The 18899-nt window shown below is 41.0% G+C and overlaps 1 protein-coding gene across 1 annotated transcript in view; it reads right to left on the bottom strand.

Moving 5' to 3' along the window:
* Positions 1-8011: 8011 nt before the first annotated feature.
* Positions 8012-18899, bottom strand: part of LOC147904084 (uncharacterized) — a 37954-nt gene continuing 27066 nt past the window's right edge. Inside the window, exons 2-5 of the mRNA XM_087372385.1 lie at positions 8594-8725; positions 8377-8501; positions 8228-8301; positions 8012-8057 (exon numbers count right to left, since the gene is read on the bottom strand). Of these exons, the coding sequence (XP_087228511.1) occupies positions 8012-8057; positions 8228-8301; positions 8377-8501; positions 8594-8725 (377 nt within the window). The remainder of the gene's footprint in view (positions 8058-8227; positions 8302-8376; positions 8502-8593; positions 8726-18899) is intronic.

Here is an 18899-nt window from a genome sequence, read left to right as displayed (position 1 = left end):
CTTCATTAACCATATAAGTTTGTTGCAATACATCTCCTTGCCAACAAGGTCTTTCCTTTTCTTTTTTTCCCCCTACACCATGGTTCTTGTCTCCACATTCTAGAAGACCTTCACCATCGCCTTTGTGGAAATAAAATTCATCTCGCGTGGGTAGCATGACATTTTGCATGGGCCACATTCCTTGCAGTCACCCAAAAGACACCCATGATAGTGGTAGCAGGATTCAAGAGGTTTGTGGCACAACACATAATTCCAAAGACTGGTGAAACCCATGTTAGCATGTTGAACAGCTTTGCAGCCATACTCCCCTTCACTATTTCCACATACCTTACAATCAGAGTTGCAGCATGCTCCATGAATCCCAAAACTTTGGGTCCTCAGCTGGTTGATAGCATCCTTCAAAAACCACATTTGCACATGATAAATGCAGTAGCATGTGTACCTATCCTTCATTTTTTGAATGAAATAGGGCTTCAAGCACTCAAACGAGCATTGCTGAGTCTTGATCTTTAGAAAATTTTCCTTGAATCATTGGAACAACTCAACCTATGCCAATGCACAAAACAAAGGGAGCACAGTTGGATAGAAATCACTCTATGGATAGCAATCATAGCACATATGTAAAGCACTCCATGGACATACTGAGAACTTGTAAAGCAGTCACAAAGCACGTACAGAGAACTTGTAAATTTCGTGCAAAGCACATTACAAGTAAAAAGCAGTGGAAAGCACTCATAAAGCAATCAAGAAAATACTAATATGCCCTTTGAATGTGGAACAACATTAATTAGTCATACTCAAACTCTTGGTGGCAGTGCTCTAGGCATGTGTGCCTCTTGTTACATAATGTGTCAACATAGTTAAGGCAATGATACATAGTTCATATTAACACTTTGTGAATATTAAGCACTTTGTCATTGCCTACATCAACTATAATCTTGCATACCTCCACTTAGTCCAGGGCTTCTTGGGATATGGACACTTAGTCCAAGGCTTCTTGGGATATGGACACCATTGCCTACATCAACTATAATTTGGCATACCTCCACTTAGTCCAAGGCTTCTTGGGATATGACATGTCAGAAGATTCACATGAATAGGTATGCTTAAGGTCAGAGATACTAAGGTGTTTATGAACACCACCAAGGTTCATGAGATGATTCTCACTCCTAAAATCCTATTCATTTGGCTTGTGTTTGTAGACTAAACAAATATAAACCTGGCATCATTCTCCTTGACATAGAATTATCGAGAATGGTAGTGGTTGGATTCTTTCTGTTAAATATATGGATTCTTTCTGTTAAATATATACTTTGACACACTACATATTTATTAGGATACTTCATTTTTTGACTCGAGGGGGTCACTCATCATATGTAACCCTATCACGTGAGTTCAACAGAAGGATATTTTTTATTTCTAAAATTTACAGAAATAAATATACATAAGGGACTATTTAAAATAGTTTTGGAAAAAATTTACAGATTTGTATAGAAAAGGGGCACATTTTATTAATGACAAAATTTACAAATAAGGGATTTTAAATATAGGCCTTGAACGCATGTGATATAGCGGGTTTATATATAGTGACCCCTCGAGTTTTTTGATTAGGATATAGGCTTTTTTTATTAGGATAGTTCATTTTTTGCATGATTCGGATGTAAAAGCTATGATTAAAGGTGTTTATGAACACCACAAAGGTTCATGAGATGATTCTCACTACATAGATTCCAAGCTATTTTAAAGACTATGACTTGAGAACCATTCTTCATGCAAACAATTATGGAAGAATTTGATTCTCCCCAGAAATACTACAAAGTGAGAACTTAAAGACGTTTGTTTTCACAATGAGATGTTCAAGTTTTTAAGCACAATATCGGATGGTTTGTGTTACGATGCAATTATCAAGGAAGAACATAGTTAAAATTTCATGATTTTGTGAATGATAATGTAGTTGCTTACTCCTATATCTCTAGTTTTTCATGGAGGTAGGCTACAATTTATCAAAATACTGCCAAGCTGAGAATTGGGATCTTCCAGAATTATCTAATATGGTCTTTGTTAGGTTTTTCCTATTTTTTTCTTTTGCTCCTTAGCCATATTTGGTTTTTTTTTTTTTTTCAAATAGATTCTAAATGGAACAACCACACCCTCACCCATGGTTGCCCTCCCAAAACACGAACCCAGTTCCCCACATTGTAGCGATTCAGGACATCTCTTCTCTACTATTACATGTAGTAGAGAAGATTGCGCACGATACAGAAGATTGGGTGAAGTATAACGCCCAAGTATGTGCACTTGGGTGGGGTCCTCACCCAAGGCACATGGATTTCATAATTGTCTTAAGTAATTAATTGTCTTTCCACTTCTTACCCGCTCTTGTGTTTGTTGTTGTTTTTGTGTTTGTATCTGTGTTTGTCAAATCCCCCCAAATTAGACATGGCATCACGTCGCACATCCAATGAGTATAGAATCCCTAATGATAGGAGAAGACAGCATGATCTGTACTCTCCAGAGGACTTTGATTCCACTCAACCGACTCCTTAGGGGCCTACCCCTACAACTACCCCTGGCCTAGACTCCTCTCGTGCCTAGCACTGTGACTACCCCTCGGGGAACTCCTTTTCTAGGGGTGTGATTTTTTGGTGAGCTTTTTGTCATGAGCTTTTTTTCAATTTTCATGAATATTGCGAGCTTTTCATTCACCTGAGAGAGAGAGAGAGGGGGGGGGGTTCATGGAGTGGGGTGGGTGGAAGGTTTGGGTTGTGGTTGCAGTTAAGAGGAGAGAGGGGGGGGAGGGGAGATAAAGGAAAAGGGGAGGGATGGGCGCATGGGTAAAGTGGCATGGAGAAGGGAGGGGAGGGGAGTTGGAACATATGTTATCATAGTTAGAGGAGGAACTTATAAGGTATGCAAAGAGAAGTGCAAGAAGGAGAGAGAGGATGAGGAATGTGAAAGTTATGTTCATCTACTAAATGTAAAGGGGAAAGGAGAGCATATGGGAAATTTGTTGATTTTGAAAGTGTATAATTTGATAGATTTGACCTCATATTTGGATTCCTCGTCGAATCCCGGTCATTTTGAGTACCAACATGACCATATTCCGATAAAAATTGGAAAAATGGTGTTTTTGTCATGAATTCATTTTGGCCTGTTTTGGGCCTATTTTGAGTCTGCGCTAGCGCAGACTCAAAATAGGCCCAAAACAGGCCAAAATGACAAAAACACCATTTTTCCAATTTTTATCGGAATATGGTCATGTTGGTACTCAAAATGACCGGAATTGGACGAGGAATCCAAATATGAGGTCAAAAGTTTCAAATTATACACTTTTAATATGAACATATCTCCCATAGTTCCTCCCTTCTACTTTGAATATGGACATATCTTCCATAAATTTTTGCCTCCTGCTGCCACTCATATCCGCCCCCCCTTGTGCATAGTATACACTCTTCCACCCCTTCCACATGCTATGAAAATGAACATATCCTATATCCTCTCCCCCTCTTTCTAACCTCCCCATCTTTCTTATAACAAAAACATGTATGGATTTCTAAAAAAAGCTTGCAAAAACAAAGGAAATGGTCAAAAAGCTCACATTAAAAAGCTCGCCAAAAGATTTTTCCCCTTTTCTAGTAGCCCATGGCTTCGTCAGGAGTCTCGACAGCATAGATGAGTGATGCAAAGGTAGCAAGATTCTTCTCTCTACTATCCAAGAGGACCTTAGGTATTCCCTCTCCTACATCAACGATTGGACATACTCGATAACTGTCCCCTCTAGCCCCTTTGATCGAGTAGTCATCACCTGGGTCTACCCATCATAAGGGAAGGAAGAGTAGGAAGGGTCGACACTATGGTGGTGACTCAGGGAATGTAGATGAGTCAGCACACTCACATCTCCCTACAGGTCTCCACTTGGTCATGAGACCTAGTACCAGTCACATCCCTTGCCCTCTCCCACTCTCACTCCCTGTGCTACTCCTCGCTCTGTAAGCGCTCGTAGTACCACCCCTCGCTCTAGCTCTTCCACTGCTACTCCCATGACTCCTCCTTTCCCGCTCAAGGACCTGTACTATGAAGTCACTAGGGCTAGAGAGATAATAGAAAATAAAAGGGGCTCAAAATTGCTGGCCACCATGAGGCAGTTGATGAGCCACCACTTTAAGAGTAGCATAGCTACAAATTGGCAGTACCAGGATGATGAAAAGAAGAAGGCAATCATCAAGGAATTGAAAAGACAGTACCCTAACCTCCCAAATTGGGAGTTCAATGAGGATTACATGCAAGAGCACATGTGTGTTGTCTTGAAGCATCGTAGGTCAAACTTGCGAACTTCCATCGCAAAGGGGAAGACTAAACCCAGGTGGGCAAACAAACCTGATTGGAAGTTTTTGAAGAATGAGTACAAGGACCAACCCCAAAAGTTTGACAATCAGAGGAGGGTTGCAAGGAGATGGCTAGACACTGCACCTAGGCAATGGTGGATAGGGCGGGTTCGAGGCATGGGTGGTAAGTCTACTTCTTCTCATTTAATTTATTGTTCTATTTGTTTTATTACATTTTGCATGCACTTTATCTAACTCTCATAATTTGGTCCCACAGCAAGTAGTAATGGGTCGCCTTCCCATAAACAAAGAGATGAGATGCGCATTCCACATAGGAGCAAAGTAGTGGTTTATTGAGATGGAGGCACATGGAGCGGACACTCGACTGGGCTGAGGTGGCTGCTCGCTCGGTATAAGTCTACTCCTACTTGTATCTCACTTTTTAAATTATTTATATTCTTTAATTTCCAATCTAATTTTCAATTAATATGGTTTCACTCTTAGGGTGCAAGCTCGAACATCCCATCAGTGGAGGTGAACGATGATGACGAGGAGGCAGGTCTCGAGGGATTTGGCTTTCACAACTTGGACGAGGGCCATGGATCAGGCACAGCTCACGAGGACGAGGGATCAGGCTAGTGTAACCACAACAATCACAATGACAATGACGATGATTCGGATGAGCACTAGTGGTAGTAGTTTGTATATGCTTTTCTATGTTGTGTCATTTGAGCGATTTTGTATTTCTTAAGGGAAATTTTGTACCAAATAAGGTTTGAGAGTTTTATCTTGCCCGTATGCTTGTAAACATTCTTTTGTAATGCAAAAAAGAAAATAGTAATGGGGCAAAACAACGCTTGCTATAGCCCTGTTTAGCCCTACTAATATTTTCTTTTAGTTTTGTTAATGGTCGCTATATAGCAACCTTTACCAGAGTTGCTATATAGCGACATATCTTTATTGACATTAATATCGACGTAAATAGATACCTTTACACCCGTTAAATAAAACTTTTTAGTGTAAAAAATCTCAGTATTTCCATCAAAAAATGGCCTATGCCTTGTAGTGGTTGTCCCTCATTTACAGGCCCCTGGGGATATTCAGGAGGAAGAAGGCAAGGATACTGAGGAAGAAGGTGATGAAGATTAGTCATAGAAGTAGTGCTAGCTCCTTTTTTTGTACTTGAAGCCATTGGCTTGGCTTCGTGTCTCTCTTGTTTATAGACTCCTCTTATTTTTTATACTTGAAGCCAGAGGTGGCTATGCTTCATCGTGCTATATGTATATACAAGCACGTTTTGGGCTATGAATTAATATACACTCCTCTTATTTTTTGGCATTAAATTTCCTTGTGCAATGTTCTATCAATGAATGTCTTGTGAACTAAACGTTTTGGAGTTTTAATGTTTTATTTGGAATGGTAATCATCGGCTATAGATATGCATGGAATCGTGCAAATTAGAATGCATTTGGCTATAAGAATTGAATTGCATAATGTAGAACTGGGATTCTTGCAACGACAACATACATAGTATTCTGTTCAACCACACAGAATTTTGTTTTTTTAATAAAAATTCTGCAGAGCATCTATAAGCACGTCTTTCTATTTTTTTATAAATTTCTACAGAGTGTCTAATAGCACATCTAGCATCTATAGACGTGTCTCTCTATTATATAGATGCGGGTCTATAAATATGATAATAGACGTGCAAATAGACATGCCAGTCAATTTTTTTTAAATACAAGAAACGCGTCTGTACACGTGTCTATGGATGCATTGTGTTGCTATGATCTGTTAGAGTTAGTGGATTGCTTGTGTATTTTGAAGCTTGGAATATAGATTTGCCATCTTTTGTGTTTCTATTTCTCTGTCAATCTCCAATTATTGCATGCATGCATCAATTCCAATAATGCCATGACACCTTCCATCGCGAGGGCTGCAGATATAGGCATGAAGTTTTTGCTATCACAGACACTCAAAAACCCACCCTCTTGAGATGAAAGTGTTGCTGTTGAGCCACCATATCAAAAGTTGCTAGAGAAATTTCTACTCTAGCTAGATAATTATGGATCTGAGAACAAAAAAAGATACTTGTTTGCATACCTTTCTCTTCTTGTAGTAAGGGGCATTTTCAAGATAATTCAGTTGGGCTTCTTGATGGTATGGCACACACATGAGTACATTGATGCAATGTTCAGTAGGGTCTATTCTGAAAGTTCACGAGTGGGAAAAATGTTCACCTTCCCTCATCTGATGGATACATTCAAAAAATTTATGTCATCTTGCTAATATATGGGTTCCTAACTTTAAGGATTATGTGGATCGTTATCTATGTAGTTATGCAAAGACATTGCAATTTTGATTTTTCATGTAAGGTGTTAGACCTAAGATGTATTACAAGGTGCATCCAAAATCACCAAACTAGATGTCCATTGAAGGGGGAATTGAGTTGTGGAAGAAAGATAGCAAGGGACAACCATTGTTGGCAACAAGTTGTTTGAATATATTGCCTATGGCTGAATTTGTGAGAGACCACTTACAAGTAATACTAGGGGTAAAGGATTACATTAAGTTTTGGGAGAGATTTGCAAGTGGAAAGAATGCATCATATGACTTCTACGAATGCATCATATGACTTCTACATCAAGCTAGTGATAGACTACTAGAAAAACATGATCGGTGAGATCCAATAGGAAAACATCTCAGAGACATGAGTGTATAGAGATTTTGGTCAGGAACACAATCGATTGATGAGGAGGATGATATAGATTCTTGACTTAATGATTTCCAAGGCTATATGTAATGGAATGATCACTATTGCAAACCTCTAAAAGGTAAGCCAAGGATAGAGTTTAGACCAATGGTGGACATTAAGCAAGGTGACTTAGTCTTGGTGAGGGTGTCAAACCCTGTATACCCCATAAATATGGCTTGGGGTTGCCATATCAAGTGTCAAGATGGATGCTATATCTCCTAAGTTCAAGAAATTTTTGATTCAATATTGGGCACCATCGGTAAAAAGAAAGGGCCTTAGTGATGCAGATGCATATGTTGACTGCTGGAATAGGTATTGGGCAGAGAATATGTTCCATCCACAGGTATGGAAGTGTATTGATGGAGTGGTTTTATCATGGGCATCAAAAGCCATAAATCAACCCAAGAAGATTAAGATTCCATAGAGTGTATGTATCAAAGAATAGGAGAGCTTGCTTCGTATCAGAGCATAGAAAATGGTGATGATTTTCTCCTTGTTGATCTCTCCAGTGTAATATGTTCTCTCATGTGATGTTTCTCAATTGTTGTGATCTTATCAATGCATGTTTGCACAATATTAATATGACAATTTTCAAAACCTGTCTTTCACTAACAACTTCTTTGTTTCTAGTGGTTCACTTTGCACGATGTTTGTTAACACCACCAAATTGGTGTTTATTAACACCTACTCCATTTTTATATACAATAATATAGCTAGTCGAATCTTGAAGTAACATTTTGTGACATTGATTAGTCCAAAATACATGCACAATACGTTTAGTACAATGGAACTTCAAGTATCACCGAGTACGCTTTACTAATCTACCTATTGAAACCCATACAATTCCGTAGCTACCATACATGATCAATATGAAAATCTGTTAGAAAAGTATTTACAGTCCTTTAGGAGATGGAGCTCCTGAAGGTCATCTTCACGTTGCCTTAGGGCTGTTCAATACCTCGCGTACGTAGTTTTTCCTGAGAAGTGCACAGAATAGAAAGTGTCAGAAAGAAACAAAGTATGAAAGTGTTAGAAAGAAACACCGTGGTTAATGGAAGGCAAAACAATCCCAGAGTCACAACAAGTAGCTGTCTTCAAGCTTGATAACAAATGATGGAACGGTAATCAAGTTCCGAAGCTTCAATACCTAGCCTCCGCATTGTCGGCATCAGGTTTTAGCAGATCCATCCTAGAGGGTGCCTCAGTGCAGAAGAATAATGCCTGCAATGTCACCAGAATCAGTAACTTCCTGAGGTCACACTAAACAGACGTTCAGATCAGAGAATATCCAATTACTTTGATGTAGTTGTTGGTGTCGAGAGTAAAGCGATGGTACATTCCTAGTGGGAGAGTAACCATGTCCCCTTTACTCACAGCAAATCGTATCCAGTTACCATCATAGTCTCTAATGTCCCAATAACCTATATTAGAACGAAATCTCTTAGTGCAGGACTTTTGTTTTCCCAGGAATATTGAAGCATATGCATCGACACAGAAGGAGCATTTTTGTTACCGCTACCGTCGAGAATAAGTCGGCTCTCACCGTAAGGGTGTAAGTGCTCCTGGAAGAAACGATCCATCTGCTCGTCAAAGATTTCGATAAGCCTCGGCGCCAAAGTTATTGTCTCCCGCACAACAGAAACGGCTGTATGATAAGAGCTTTCCGTTCACTATTTACGCGGAACAAGAAAAGCATGACACGGTACACTATTAATGCAACTTCCAACATATACATTTGTTACTCTTGTCGTGTAACTACGCGGGAACCATCTAACTCTACTTGTAAGCCCCCCATTTGAGAAGAAGGCATTTGAGTACCTCGCTTATCTGATAGGTCATGGTTTGGACACTAGATGGGGACCATGTGTGGCTAATGGCTGGACAGCTTTAGATGGAGTTGGCTCACTGCCAACTAGGCTACATGCAAGTGCGGGAAGGCATCCCATGACTGACCGCACTGAGGGTAGATGGAGCATTTCTCGGGACAGCCCACTCTCGGGTTGCGGGCCCGTTTGAAGCCCCCGTTTGAAGCCCCAGATGATCCCGGATGGCTCAGATGATCCTGGATGGCTCTGGTGCTCTACTTCATGCACCGGTTCTATCCTGTAGTCGGTGGCCTATTTCAAGATCGACCCCCAATCGGTCATTTTGGGTGGACTGGATCGGTCACCCCATTGGGTCACTGGCAGCTATATAAGAGCAAGCCCGTGAAGCCCATTTTATCACTGGCTACAGCAACCCTGATTCCTTAACATCCAGCTTCCATTCTCTATTGTTTCCAGCATGCCATCGAAGCTCCTCTCACAAGAGTGCACGGCTAGGAGGCAACGCCATCTATTATATCAGTTTTATAGTAATCAAATTTTTGATTCTCCATACTATCTGCTTTTCTCTCTTGCATACGAGATCCTGTTATCTGTTGAGCACATACGTTGTATTGTTTTCTTACATGGTATCAGAGCTTGGACTCTAGCAAGAAGATTTGGTACTGTGTTTCTATTTGCGAGTAGATTGTGAGAGATGGCCCAGCTTGCAAGACTGCAAATCCCACCGTTCGACGAAAGCGAAAAGTTGGATGGCATTAACTATCCACTCTGGAAGTTCAAAATGAAGACCATCCTAAGTGCATACGAGCTTTGGGATACTGCTACTGGGGTGGACATGAAGCCGGTCCTGAGGTCCTGAGACCGAATCCAACCAATGCAGCACAATAGATAGTACCAACTGCGGATGAGATTCTCGCGTGGACAAGAACAAATGCAGATGCACTGTGTTCTATTGTCTGTAGTGTAAGTGATTCTGTCATGGCGTTAATTCAACATGTTACCACAGCGGAGGAGGCATGGACGGTCTTGAAAAATCAGTATGAGACCATAAATTAGATGCGGATTTAGAATCTAGAGACTCAACTCGCGAACAAGAATCTGTCTGAGTCTGAAGTAGTAGAGAAGTGCATCACCAGGGTGAAGAATCTGCATGATCAGATGATTGCGATTGGCATCACCATCACCAGCGAGAATCTAGCACGGAGGTGCATACGGATTCTCCCACCAAAGTACGATGGTCTTGTTATGGTGCTAAATACGCAGAACAAAAATCCACCCCTCAAATTTGAGGATTTTAGCGCAATGCTTCTAGAGGAGGAGATGCGTCAAAAGATGAGGACTGGAGAATATTCGGCTTCCTACACTAGATCAAATAAAGGTAAGGGTAAGGACTCTGGTAACCCATCTTCTTCTGATGATAAAAAGAGAAAGAAGAAGATCAAGTGCTTCTATTGAAACAAGGCAGGGCACAAGCAAAATGAGTGCCGAAATAAGATTGCAGATGAGAAGAACGGAGTAAAGAAAGAGCCCAGCAGTAGCACGCAGGCAGTACCAGTAGAGCTGTTCATAGCAATTGAGGAGATTTGCACGAAGGAAGTTCATCTACCTGCAAATGAACCGTGGATCGAACCGTGGATCATTGACAGTGGTGCATCGCACCACATGACTAGTCAGAAGGATTGGTATACCTCTCTATAGCCAGTAGGAAATGACATCCTGGTAGCAGTCGGCAATGATGCAAAATGTCCATGAAAAGGAAAAGGTACGATTGCTCTCAAGTCAGATGGAGTTGTAAAATAGTTGTCCGATGTTCTTTATGTGCCAGATATCAAGAGGAACTTGTTGTCCATTTCTGTGATCACAGATCAGGACCTCAAAGTTCAATTCGATAAGAATGGTGCACAAATTCTAGATCTTCAAGGGAAGGTCATTGGTAAAGGTACATGGCACAACAACATCTACAAACTCTCAGCTTTCAGTGCTCGAGACAATGTGAAGAACACTAAGCTATGGCATGAGAGGTTTGGTCATCTAAACCTTAGTTCTTTAAAGGAGATGCATAAAAGTGGAATGATTGCAGACCTGCCAGAAATTACAGATCTGCCCGATGTATGTGAAGCTTGCATGATGGGCAAGCAGCATTCAAGGTAGCCCTTTCCTAAAGAGGCCAGTAGGGCAAAGGCTCCTCTAGAGCTTGTTCACACGGACCTCTACGAAAAGATGGAGACAGAAGCTTTGGGTGGTTCCTACTACTTCATGATGTTGATCGACGACTACAGTAGAAGGATATAGATATATTTCCTGAAGACTAAAGACGAGGCTTTTAGTAAGTTCAAAGAATGGCATGTAATAGTCGAGAAAGAAACGAGGAGGAAGGTGAAAAATTTGAGATCAGACAGAGGTGGAGAGTTCACATTAAGTGAATTCGAAAGTTACTGCAAAAGTCACGGGATCAAGAGGCAGAAACCCCCACCACATACATCACAGCAAAATGGAGTAGCAGAATGCAAGATGCACGTCATCTGTGAAATGGGCAGGAGTATGATGAAAGGAAAAGATTTGCCAAAGACTTTCTGGGCTGAAGCATGTAACACGAAAGTTTACATTCTGAATCGTAGCTACACGAAGGCTGTGAATGGGATGACTCCACTCTAGGCCTTTTCTAGTAAGGAACCTTCAGCTGCACATTTCAGAGTTTTTGGATGTGACTGTTTTGTGCATGTCCCTGATCCTAATAGGACCAAATGGGAACCGAAGAGCCAAAAATGTATTTTCTTGGGCTAGAGTGAAGAGGCGAAGGGTTACCGTCTCTATAACCCTGTTACCAAGAAGGTAATAGTAAGTCGCGATGTGGTCTTCTCAAAAGAGCTGCATCAATTGGAGGAGGACGTTTTCTTCCCAGACAACCAGGACCAGAACATTTATCCAGTATAACCACCAACAGCAGACCGAACTCCCCCAATGGTGCTTGGGAGGATTCAAGATAAAGAAAAGGAAGAAGAGCTTGCAGAACCACAATGGCAACAACCATTCCTGAAGTGGGTAAAGCAGCTTTTGGATGACAGAGAACCTCTAGCCATTGAGGAGGAACCATCTGAACACCACTGGTCCAAGAGATTAGAGGAGCAAAGAAGGGTGCAGGAAGACTTGGTCAACTACGCTTTAATGACAGAGGTGATCCGTGCTCAAGAACCCAAGTGTCTTGAAGAGGCACAAGGTGATGATAGGTGGATGGACGCTATGCAGTCAGAGTATGGCTCCATAATGAAGAACAAAACTTGGGACCTTGTGGATGGACCACCAAAATGCAAGATAATCGGCACCAAGTGGATGTACAAGACCAAGTACAAGTTGGATAAATATAAGGCTCAGCTTGTGGCAAAAGGATTCGCATAGGTACATGGTTTCAATTATCAGGATACTTTTGCTCCCACAGCTCGACTAACCACAATTCATAGTGTTTTGGCTTTAGCAGCCCAAGGAAGGCCCGTGTTTCAGATGGATGTAAAATCCGCCTTTCTGAATAGAGATCTCAAGGAGGAGGTATACATGGAACAACCACCAGGTTTTGAGATCCCCGGTTCAGAAGGTAAAGTCTATAAACTGAAGAAGGCACTTTATAGGCTGAAACAGACCCCACGAGCATGGTACCAGTGGATTGATGCCTAATTTTTGCAAAACGGGTTTAGGAGGAGCCCATCTGATGCAAATTTGTATATCTTCAGAGAAGGAGGCAGGTGTATGATCGTGGTCTTTTATGTGGACGACCTTGTCATAATAGGGAACCATGAAGAGAAGATCTCGCAGACAAAGCATTTGCTAGGAAGAGAGTTTGAAATGACGACCTTGGACTGATGCATTTCTATTTGGGGATTGAAGTTTGGCAAGAGCCAAAACAGATCATCTCACAGTTGAAGTATGCTGGGAGACATATTGGAGGCATTTGGCATGGCTGAGTGCAAGACAGTTGGTACCCCTATGGAGGTTGACGTGAAGCTCTCAAATGAGGATTCATCACCATTGGTGGATAAAGCGAAGTACAAAAGGCTTGTGGGCAGTTTGATTTACTTGTGCAACACACAGTCGGACATCAGCTTTATGACTGGTGTACTAAGCAGGTTTTCCAATAAGCCCCAGGAGAACCATTGGAGGGCAGGGATGCAGGTGCTGAAGTACATCAAAGGCACACTTGATTGTGAAATCACCTATACCAAGGGCAACAGCTAGACCAGATTCTGTGACTCGGATTGGGCAAGAGACGTGGACAGTAGGAGATCAGTGACAGGTTACTATTTCTCACTTGGATTTGCCTGGAGCTGTGTCATGGGTTAGCAAGAAGCAACCCACAGTTGCTCTTTCTTCTACTGAGGCTGAGTACAAAAAATCAGCATGCTTTGCTTCTTGCGAGGCAGTATGGTTGAGGAGGATTTTAGGGGACATGGGTGTAGTGCAGAACAAGCCTACACAGTTATCATGTGACAATCAGAGTTGCATGGCGATTGCTAAGAATCCTGTGTTCAACGCTCGCACAAAACACATTGAGATTCAATATCACTTTGTACGCGAGCTCATCATGGATGGAGAGGTTGACTTGATGTACTATCCGACTATAGAGAATGCTATTGACATCTTCACAAAGGCTCTTGGAAGAGACTTGCTGGAGAGGCATCTTCATCAACTTGGCATTGGCTCGAAAAAGTAAGTTCACTTGCAGGTGGACATTGAGGGGGGGTGTTAGATATCAATGCTCCACTCTCGTGTAGCTATGGGGGAACTAGCTAACTCTACTTGTAAGCCCCCCATATGAGGAGAAGGCATTTGAGTACCTCGGTTATCCAGTAGGTCTTGGTTTGGACACCAGATGGGGGCCATGTGTGGTTTGATGGCTGGACGGCTTCGGATGGAGTTGGCACACTACTAACTAGGCTACATGCAAGTGCAAGAAGGCATCCCATGAGTGACCGCACTGAGGATAGATAGAGCATTTCCCAGGGTAGCCCACTCTCGGGTTGCGGGGTTTGTTTGAAGCCCTAGATGATCACGGATGGCTCAGATGATCTTGGATGGCTCCGTTGCTCTACTTTGTGCACCGGTTCTATCATGTGGTCGGTGGCCTATTTCGAGACTGATCCCCAGTCATTTTGGGCAGACTGGGTCGATCACTCGATTGGGTCTAACCAACTATGACTGGTGGCTGTATAAGAGCAAGCTCGTGAAGCCCATTTCATCACTGGTTCCTTAGCACAAAGAGGGAATTTGGGTTCTTGTCCATGTTTCCACAATAAGAAAAGGCACCTACAGACGTGCACACAAATGTGTTTTCTTAATTTAAAAAAACTTACGGATGCGTCTATTTATGCATCTACAGGCCCGCATCTAAAGGTGCATCTATATAACAGACAGATGCGCCTATAGATGCTCAAATAGATACCCTACTAGAAATTTAAAAAAAATAGACAGATGCATACATAGACGTGCCTATGGACGTGCAAATAGATGCCTTGCTAGAAATTCAAAAAAAATAGAGAGACACATACATAAATGCATTTATAGACGCGCTTATAGATACTCTACATAATATTTTTTGTTAATAAAAGTAGAATTTTATGTGGTTGAATAGAATGCTGTGTATGTTGTGTATGCTATGTAGTTACAAGAATCCCATTTCCACATTGTACAGTTCAATTCTTACAGCCAACAACATTTTAATTAGCATGATTGCAAGCACGTCTATAACTGACGATTACAATTTCAAATAAAACATTACAAATCTAAAACATTTAGTTCACAAGGCATTAATTGATAGAACGTTGCACAAGGAAATTGAAAGCCAAAAAAATAAAAGGAGTGTATATTAATTCATAGCTCAAAAAGTGCTTGTATGTACATATAGCACAAAGCCAAGCCATGTCCTATGGCTTCAAGTACAAAAAATAAGAGGAGTGTATAATAAGAGAGGCACGAAGCCAAGCTAGTGGCTTCAAGTACAAAAAAGAGTAGCCAGCACTACTTCTACGACTAATCTAAGTTATCTGCATCCTTGCTCCCTTCTTCGCCCCCTTCTTCCTCATCTTCTCCCTTCTGATCTACTGCAAGGTCATGTAAATGAGGAACAACATGTATCAATGTATGAAAAATCAAATCTTTACTTACAATATTGACATTATTAATTACTTTTAAATACCTGGGGGATGCTCTAGTAGCCTAGATATACTGCTCCTCAGTAATCAACCCATCATCATAGAAGTGCCTCCATGTATCTCCTGTGCAATGGTGGCAGTGGTAGGCGATCCCGACAGGAGAAGGGTACCTACCCATGATATCAAGCTACAGGATGACACAATTTGTGGGGGGGTTAGTACAAAGAAACAACCTCCTAATAAACTACATAAACAATAATTTGAGATCAATACTGGATATATCAAGGCTTCGGCTATTAGTAAAGAGAGTTGCAGCTTCCACATCTTTGGCATTCACAAACCACGTCCTTTAACCCCAGATATATCCCACATCATCATCTGTAATTGCTTCATTAAGCCGCAGATTAAGATTTTTGATTGATATGAGTTCATCCTGATCATCTTCAGCCTCGGGTTCTAAGTCTTCTTCATCTTTCTCTTTTTTTAACCGTTTTTCATCCACATTATCTTTCTCTATAGTGGGACGATGTCTTTTTTTACTGCTTGGAACCGTGGCTCTTGCAGTACTAGCCTTTTGCATTTCACGTCGTGGTTTGCTAGCAAGAGCTTCTAGCATAACTGCAGTGATCGACCTTGATCTTCTTCAATTTTTTTTAATTCCCATGCACTCAAGGCTTGTTTTTCATCATCCTTAGTTACATCCACCATTTCTAGCTCTAGAAGTTTGCGCTCATGTTCTACATGTTTGTGACAGTGTGCCTGTTCTTCTTATCCCTGCATCGAAGTCTGAGCTTTTTGATCTCCTTCATGTGAAGATCCTTGAATATGAGGAGCATATTCTGCATCCTGAAAGTATTCAAACATTATCTTTGCATGCATCCTTTTTGCCACCACACTAGGAAATTGCTCCCAAGTATATGAAAGAGTCTCCAATGCACTTTGCAGCTCTGGAAACTTTGATCGTTGAGGAGGAGGCATCACAAAGGTCTTTGAGTCTCTCCTTGACACAATAAAATGAATACAGCCAACTTCAGGATCTGAACTCTTTGTTAAAATATCCACAAAGCTGTCTTTTCACTGTATTATTATGCCTACCACAAGGCTTGAAGTCATATCTTTTTTGAAGAAAGTAGCATCCCATGGATCTTCAACACCATTGAACTCCCTTTTTGACATAAGTAGAAAGAGTCTCTTTTCCTTTTGATGAAGAAACCAAGCTCTTCTGCCCATGTGATATTGAGTCCACCTACAAAAGCCATTGGGGCTATATTCCTTTCCTTTGAAATTCAAAGTGACATCAGAAACCCATTCTCTGATCTCAGAGTCATTTAGGATAGCCATCACATTAGCTGATTGCTCCATAATCCTACAAGAAAAGATAATGAAGAATTTAGATACATACAAGTAAAGTACAATATACAACCCTTGATACAATAAATGTGGGAAATAGCCCAAAAGGCTTTACAAGGCTTCATATGGCAATAAATGTGGGAAATAGCCTAAAAGGCTTTACAAGGCTTAAATATTTGTACAAATGTAAAAAAATTAGCCAATAAAGCTTTACAAGTAATATAAAATGTCATCTAGTGATAAAGCTTCAATCTTTGTGAAGACATGTAATCTGTCCATCCATTGATTTGCCCTCTAGTCATAAAGCTTCAACATTCGTGATGACATGTAATCTGTCCATCCATTGATATCTGTGCACTGATACCCAACTGATGCAATCTATCCACTAAAAACTGTTCCACTGATATCCACTTATGCAGCCCACATGATATCCACTTATGCATCCCACTAATACTCGTTAAATAGTGAATGGTCAGGATGGTCGGGTTTATTACAAGGCGCTTCATATGACAATAAATGTAAAAAATAGCATAGAAGGCTTTACAAGGGTTTTTATGACAATAAAGGAGCTTAAATATTTATACAAATGCAATAAAAATAACCAATAATCATCAAGCTCCAATATGTCCCATGACATGTAATCTGTCCACTGATATCTGCTCATGCAATCTGCCCACTGATAAACTTCTTGGTAAATGGTAAAAGGTCTTATTTAATAGCATGTTATGAGTGTTAAACTGCATGTGAGCGAAGGGACTGACAACGATTAGGAACTAGTTAGAAAAATTTGAGCATGGCTTCGATTGGCAACTTGGAGAATTGTCTCTCCTCTAAGGCAATCTAATCCATGCTAAACTATGCTAAACCAACCGTCGAAGTGAAGAAAAGCAATAAAAATTTTCTTTTTCTGTGTTCATTTTAATGTGCTGGGGTTTAAGAGGCTTAAATATGCAAAAGAAGGGGTTGTGATGTAGAGGCTAAACCTACATGTGAGATAAATGAAGAACAAGTATCTAAAGAAAAGTTAACATTTTTCAATTTAAAGATGAATATATATATAAATATTATCTCACCTTCAAAACAAACCATAAATTCACTCTTTTATAATTTTTTAAAAGTATAATATAAAACATGTAAATATATAAAACTCTCTTTACTTTCTCTCTCTCTCTCTCTCGACTCCTAAATCTCTCTGTAGCCATAGTCAAGACACCTCATTCTCTCTCTTAATCTCTCTCTCTCTCTCTGACAACTCTTATGTGTTTTCCTCTCTATCCTCATCCCACTTATTCTCTCTCTCCCTCTCCCTCCCTCTAGCACAGAAGTTTCATTCCTCCCTCTCTCTTCCTCTCTCTCTTTCTCTCTCTCTCTCTCTCTCTCTCTCTCTCTCTCTCTCTCTCTCTCTCTCTCTCTCTTTCTCTCTCCCTAACTCTCCCTCTTCTCTTCTCTCTCTCTCTCTCTCTCTCTTTCCCTCTCTCCTCTCGCCACGTTTCATTCTGATAAACATCTCTCTCTCTCCCTCTCTCTCTTTCTCTCTCTCTCCCTCTCTCTCTTTCCCTCTCTCTCTCTCTCTCTCTCTCTCTCTCTCTCTTTCGCTCTCTCTCCCTCTCTCTCCCTACTCTCTCCCTCCCTCAAGCAGCCACGGCCCCCAGGAGACCCTCTTCTCTCTCTTAATCTCTCTCCCCCTCTCTCCTCTCTTTTTCTTTCCCTCCCTACTCTTCTCTCTCATTTAAGGAGCCCCTCTTCTCTCTGTGAATCTCTCTCTCTCTCTCCCTCTCTCCCTCTCTCTTGGTGGCCACAGCTGCCAAGAGTCCCTCTTCTCTCTCTTAATTTCTCTCTTTCCCTCTCTCCTCTCTCCTCTCTCTTTCTCTCCCTCCCTATTCTCTCATTTCTCAAATTTACAAACTCAAATATAAATAAAAAACTAATTAAAATAGAACTCAAAAACTCAAATAAGAAACTAATTTAATCCCTCTCTCTCCCTCTCTCTCTTTCTCTCTCTCCCCCTCTCTCTCTTTCCCTCTCTCTCTCTTTCTCTCTCTCCCTCTCTCTTTCTCTCTCTCTCCCTACTCTCTCCCTCCCTCAAGTAGCCATGGCCCCCAAGAGATCCTCTTCTCTCTCTTAATCTCTCTCCCCCTCTCTCCTCTCTCTTTCTTTCCCTCCGTACTCTTCTCTCGCATTTAAGGAGCCCCTCTTCTCTTTGTGAATCTCTCTCTCTCTCTCTCCCTCTCTCCCTCTCTCTTGGCGGCCACAGCTGCCAAGAGCCCCTCTTCTCTCTCTTAATTTCTCTCTTTCCCTCTCTCCTCTCTCCTCTCTCTTTCTCTCCCTCCATATTCTCTCATTTCTCAAATTTACAAACTCAAATATGAATAAAAAACTAATTAAAATAGAACTCAAAAACTCAAATAAGAAACTAATTTAAAAAGAATTGTAATGCCTTCTAAAAGACCCCCCTCCTCAAAAACTTTAACAATAAACTAATTGAAAAAGAATTATAAGTAAA

Source organism: Dipteris shenzhenensis, chromosome 3 (assembly GCF_047967505.1).
Source record: "Dipteris shenzhenensis isolate YYH24624 ecotype China chromosome 3, Dip_SZ_1.0, whole genome shotgun sequence".
Classification (NCBI taxonomy): Eukaryota; Viridiplantae; Streptophyta; class Polypodiopsida; order Gleicheniales; family Dipteridaceae; genus Dipteris; species Dipteris shenzhenensis.
Note: the sequence above shows the minus strand (reverse complement) of the source record. Positions and strands in the feature narration are given on the sequence as shown.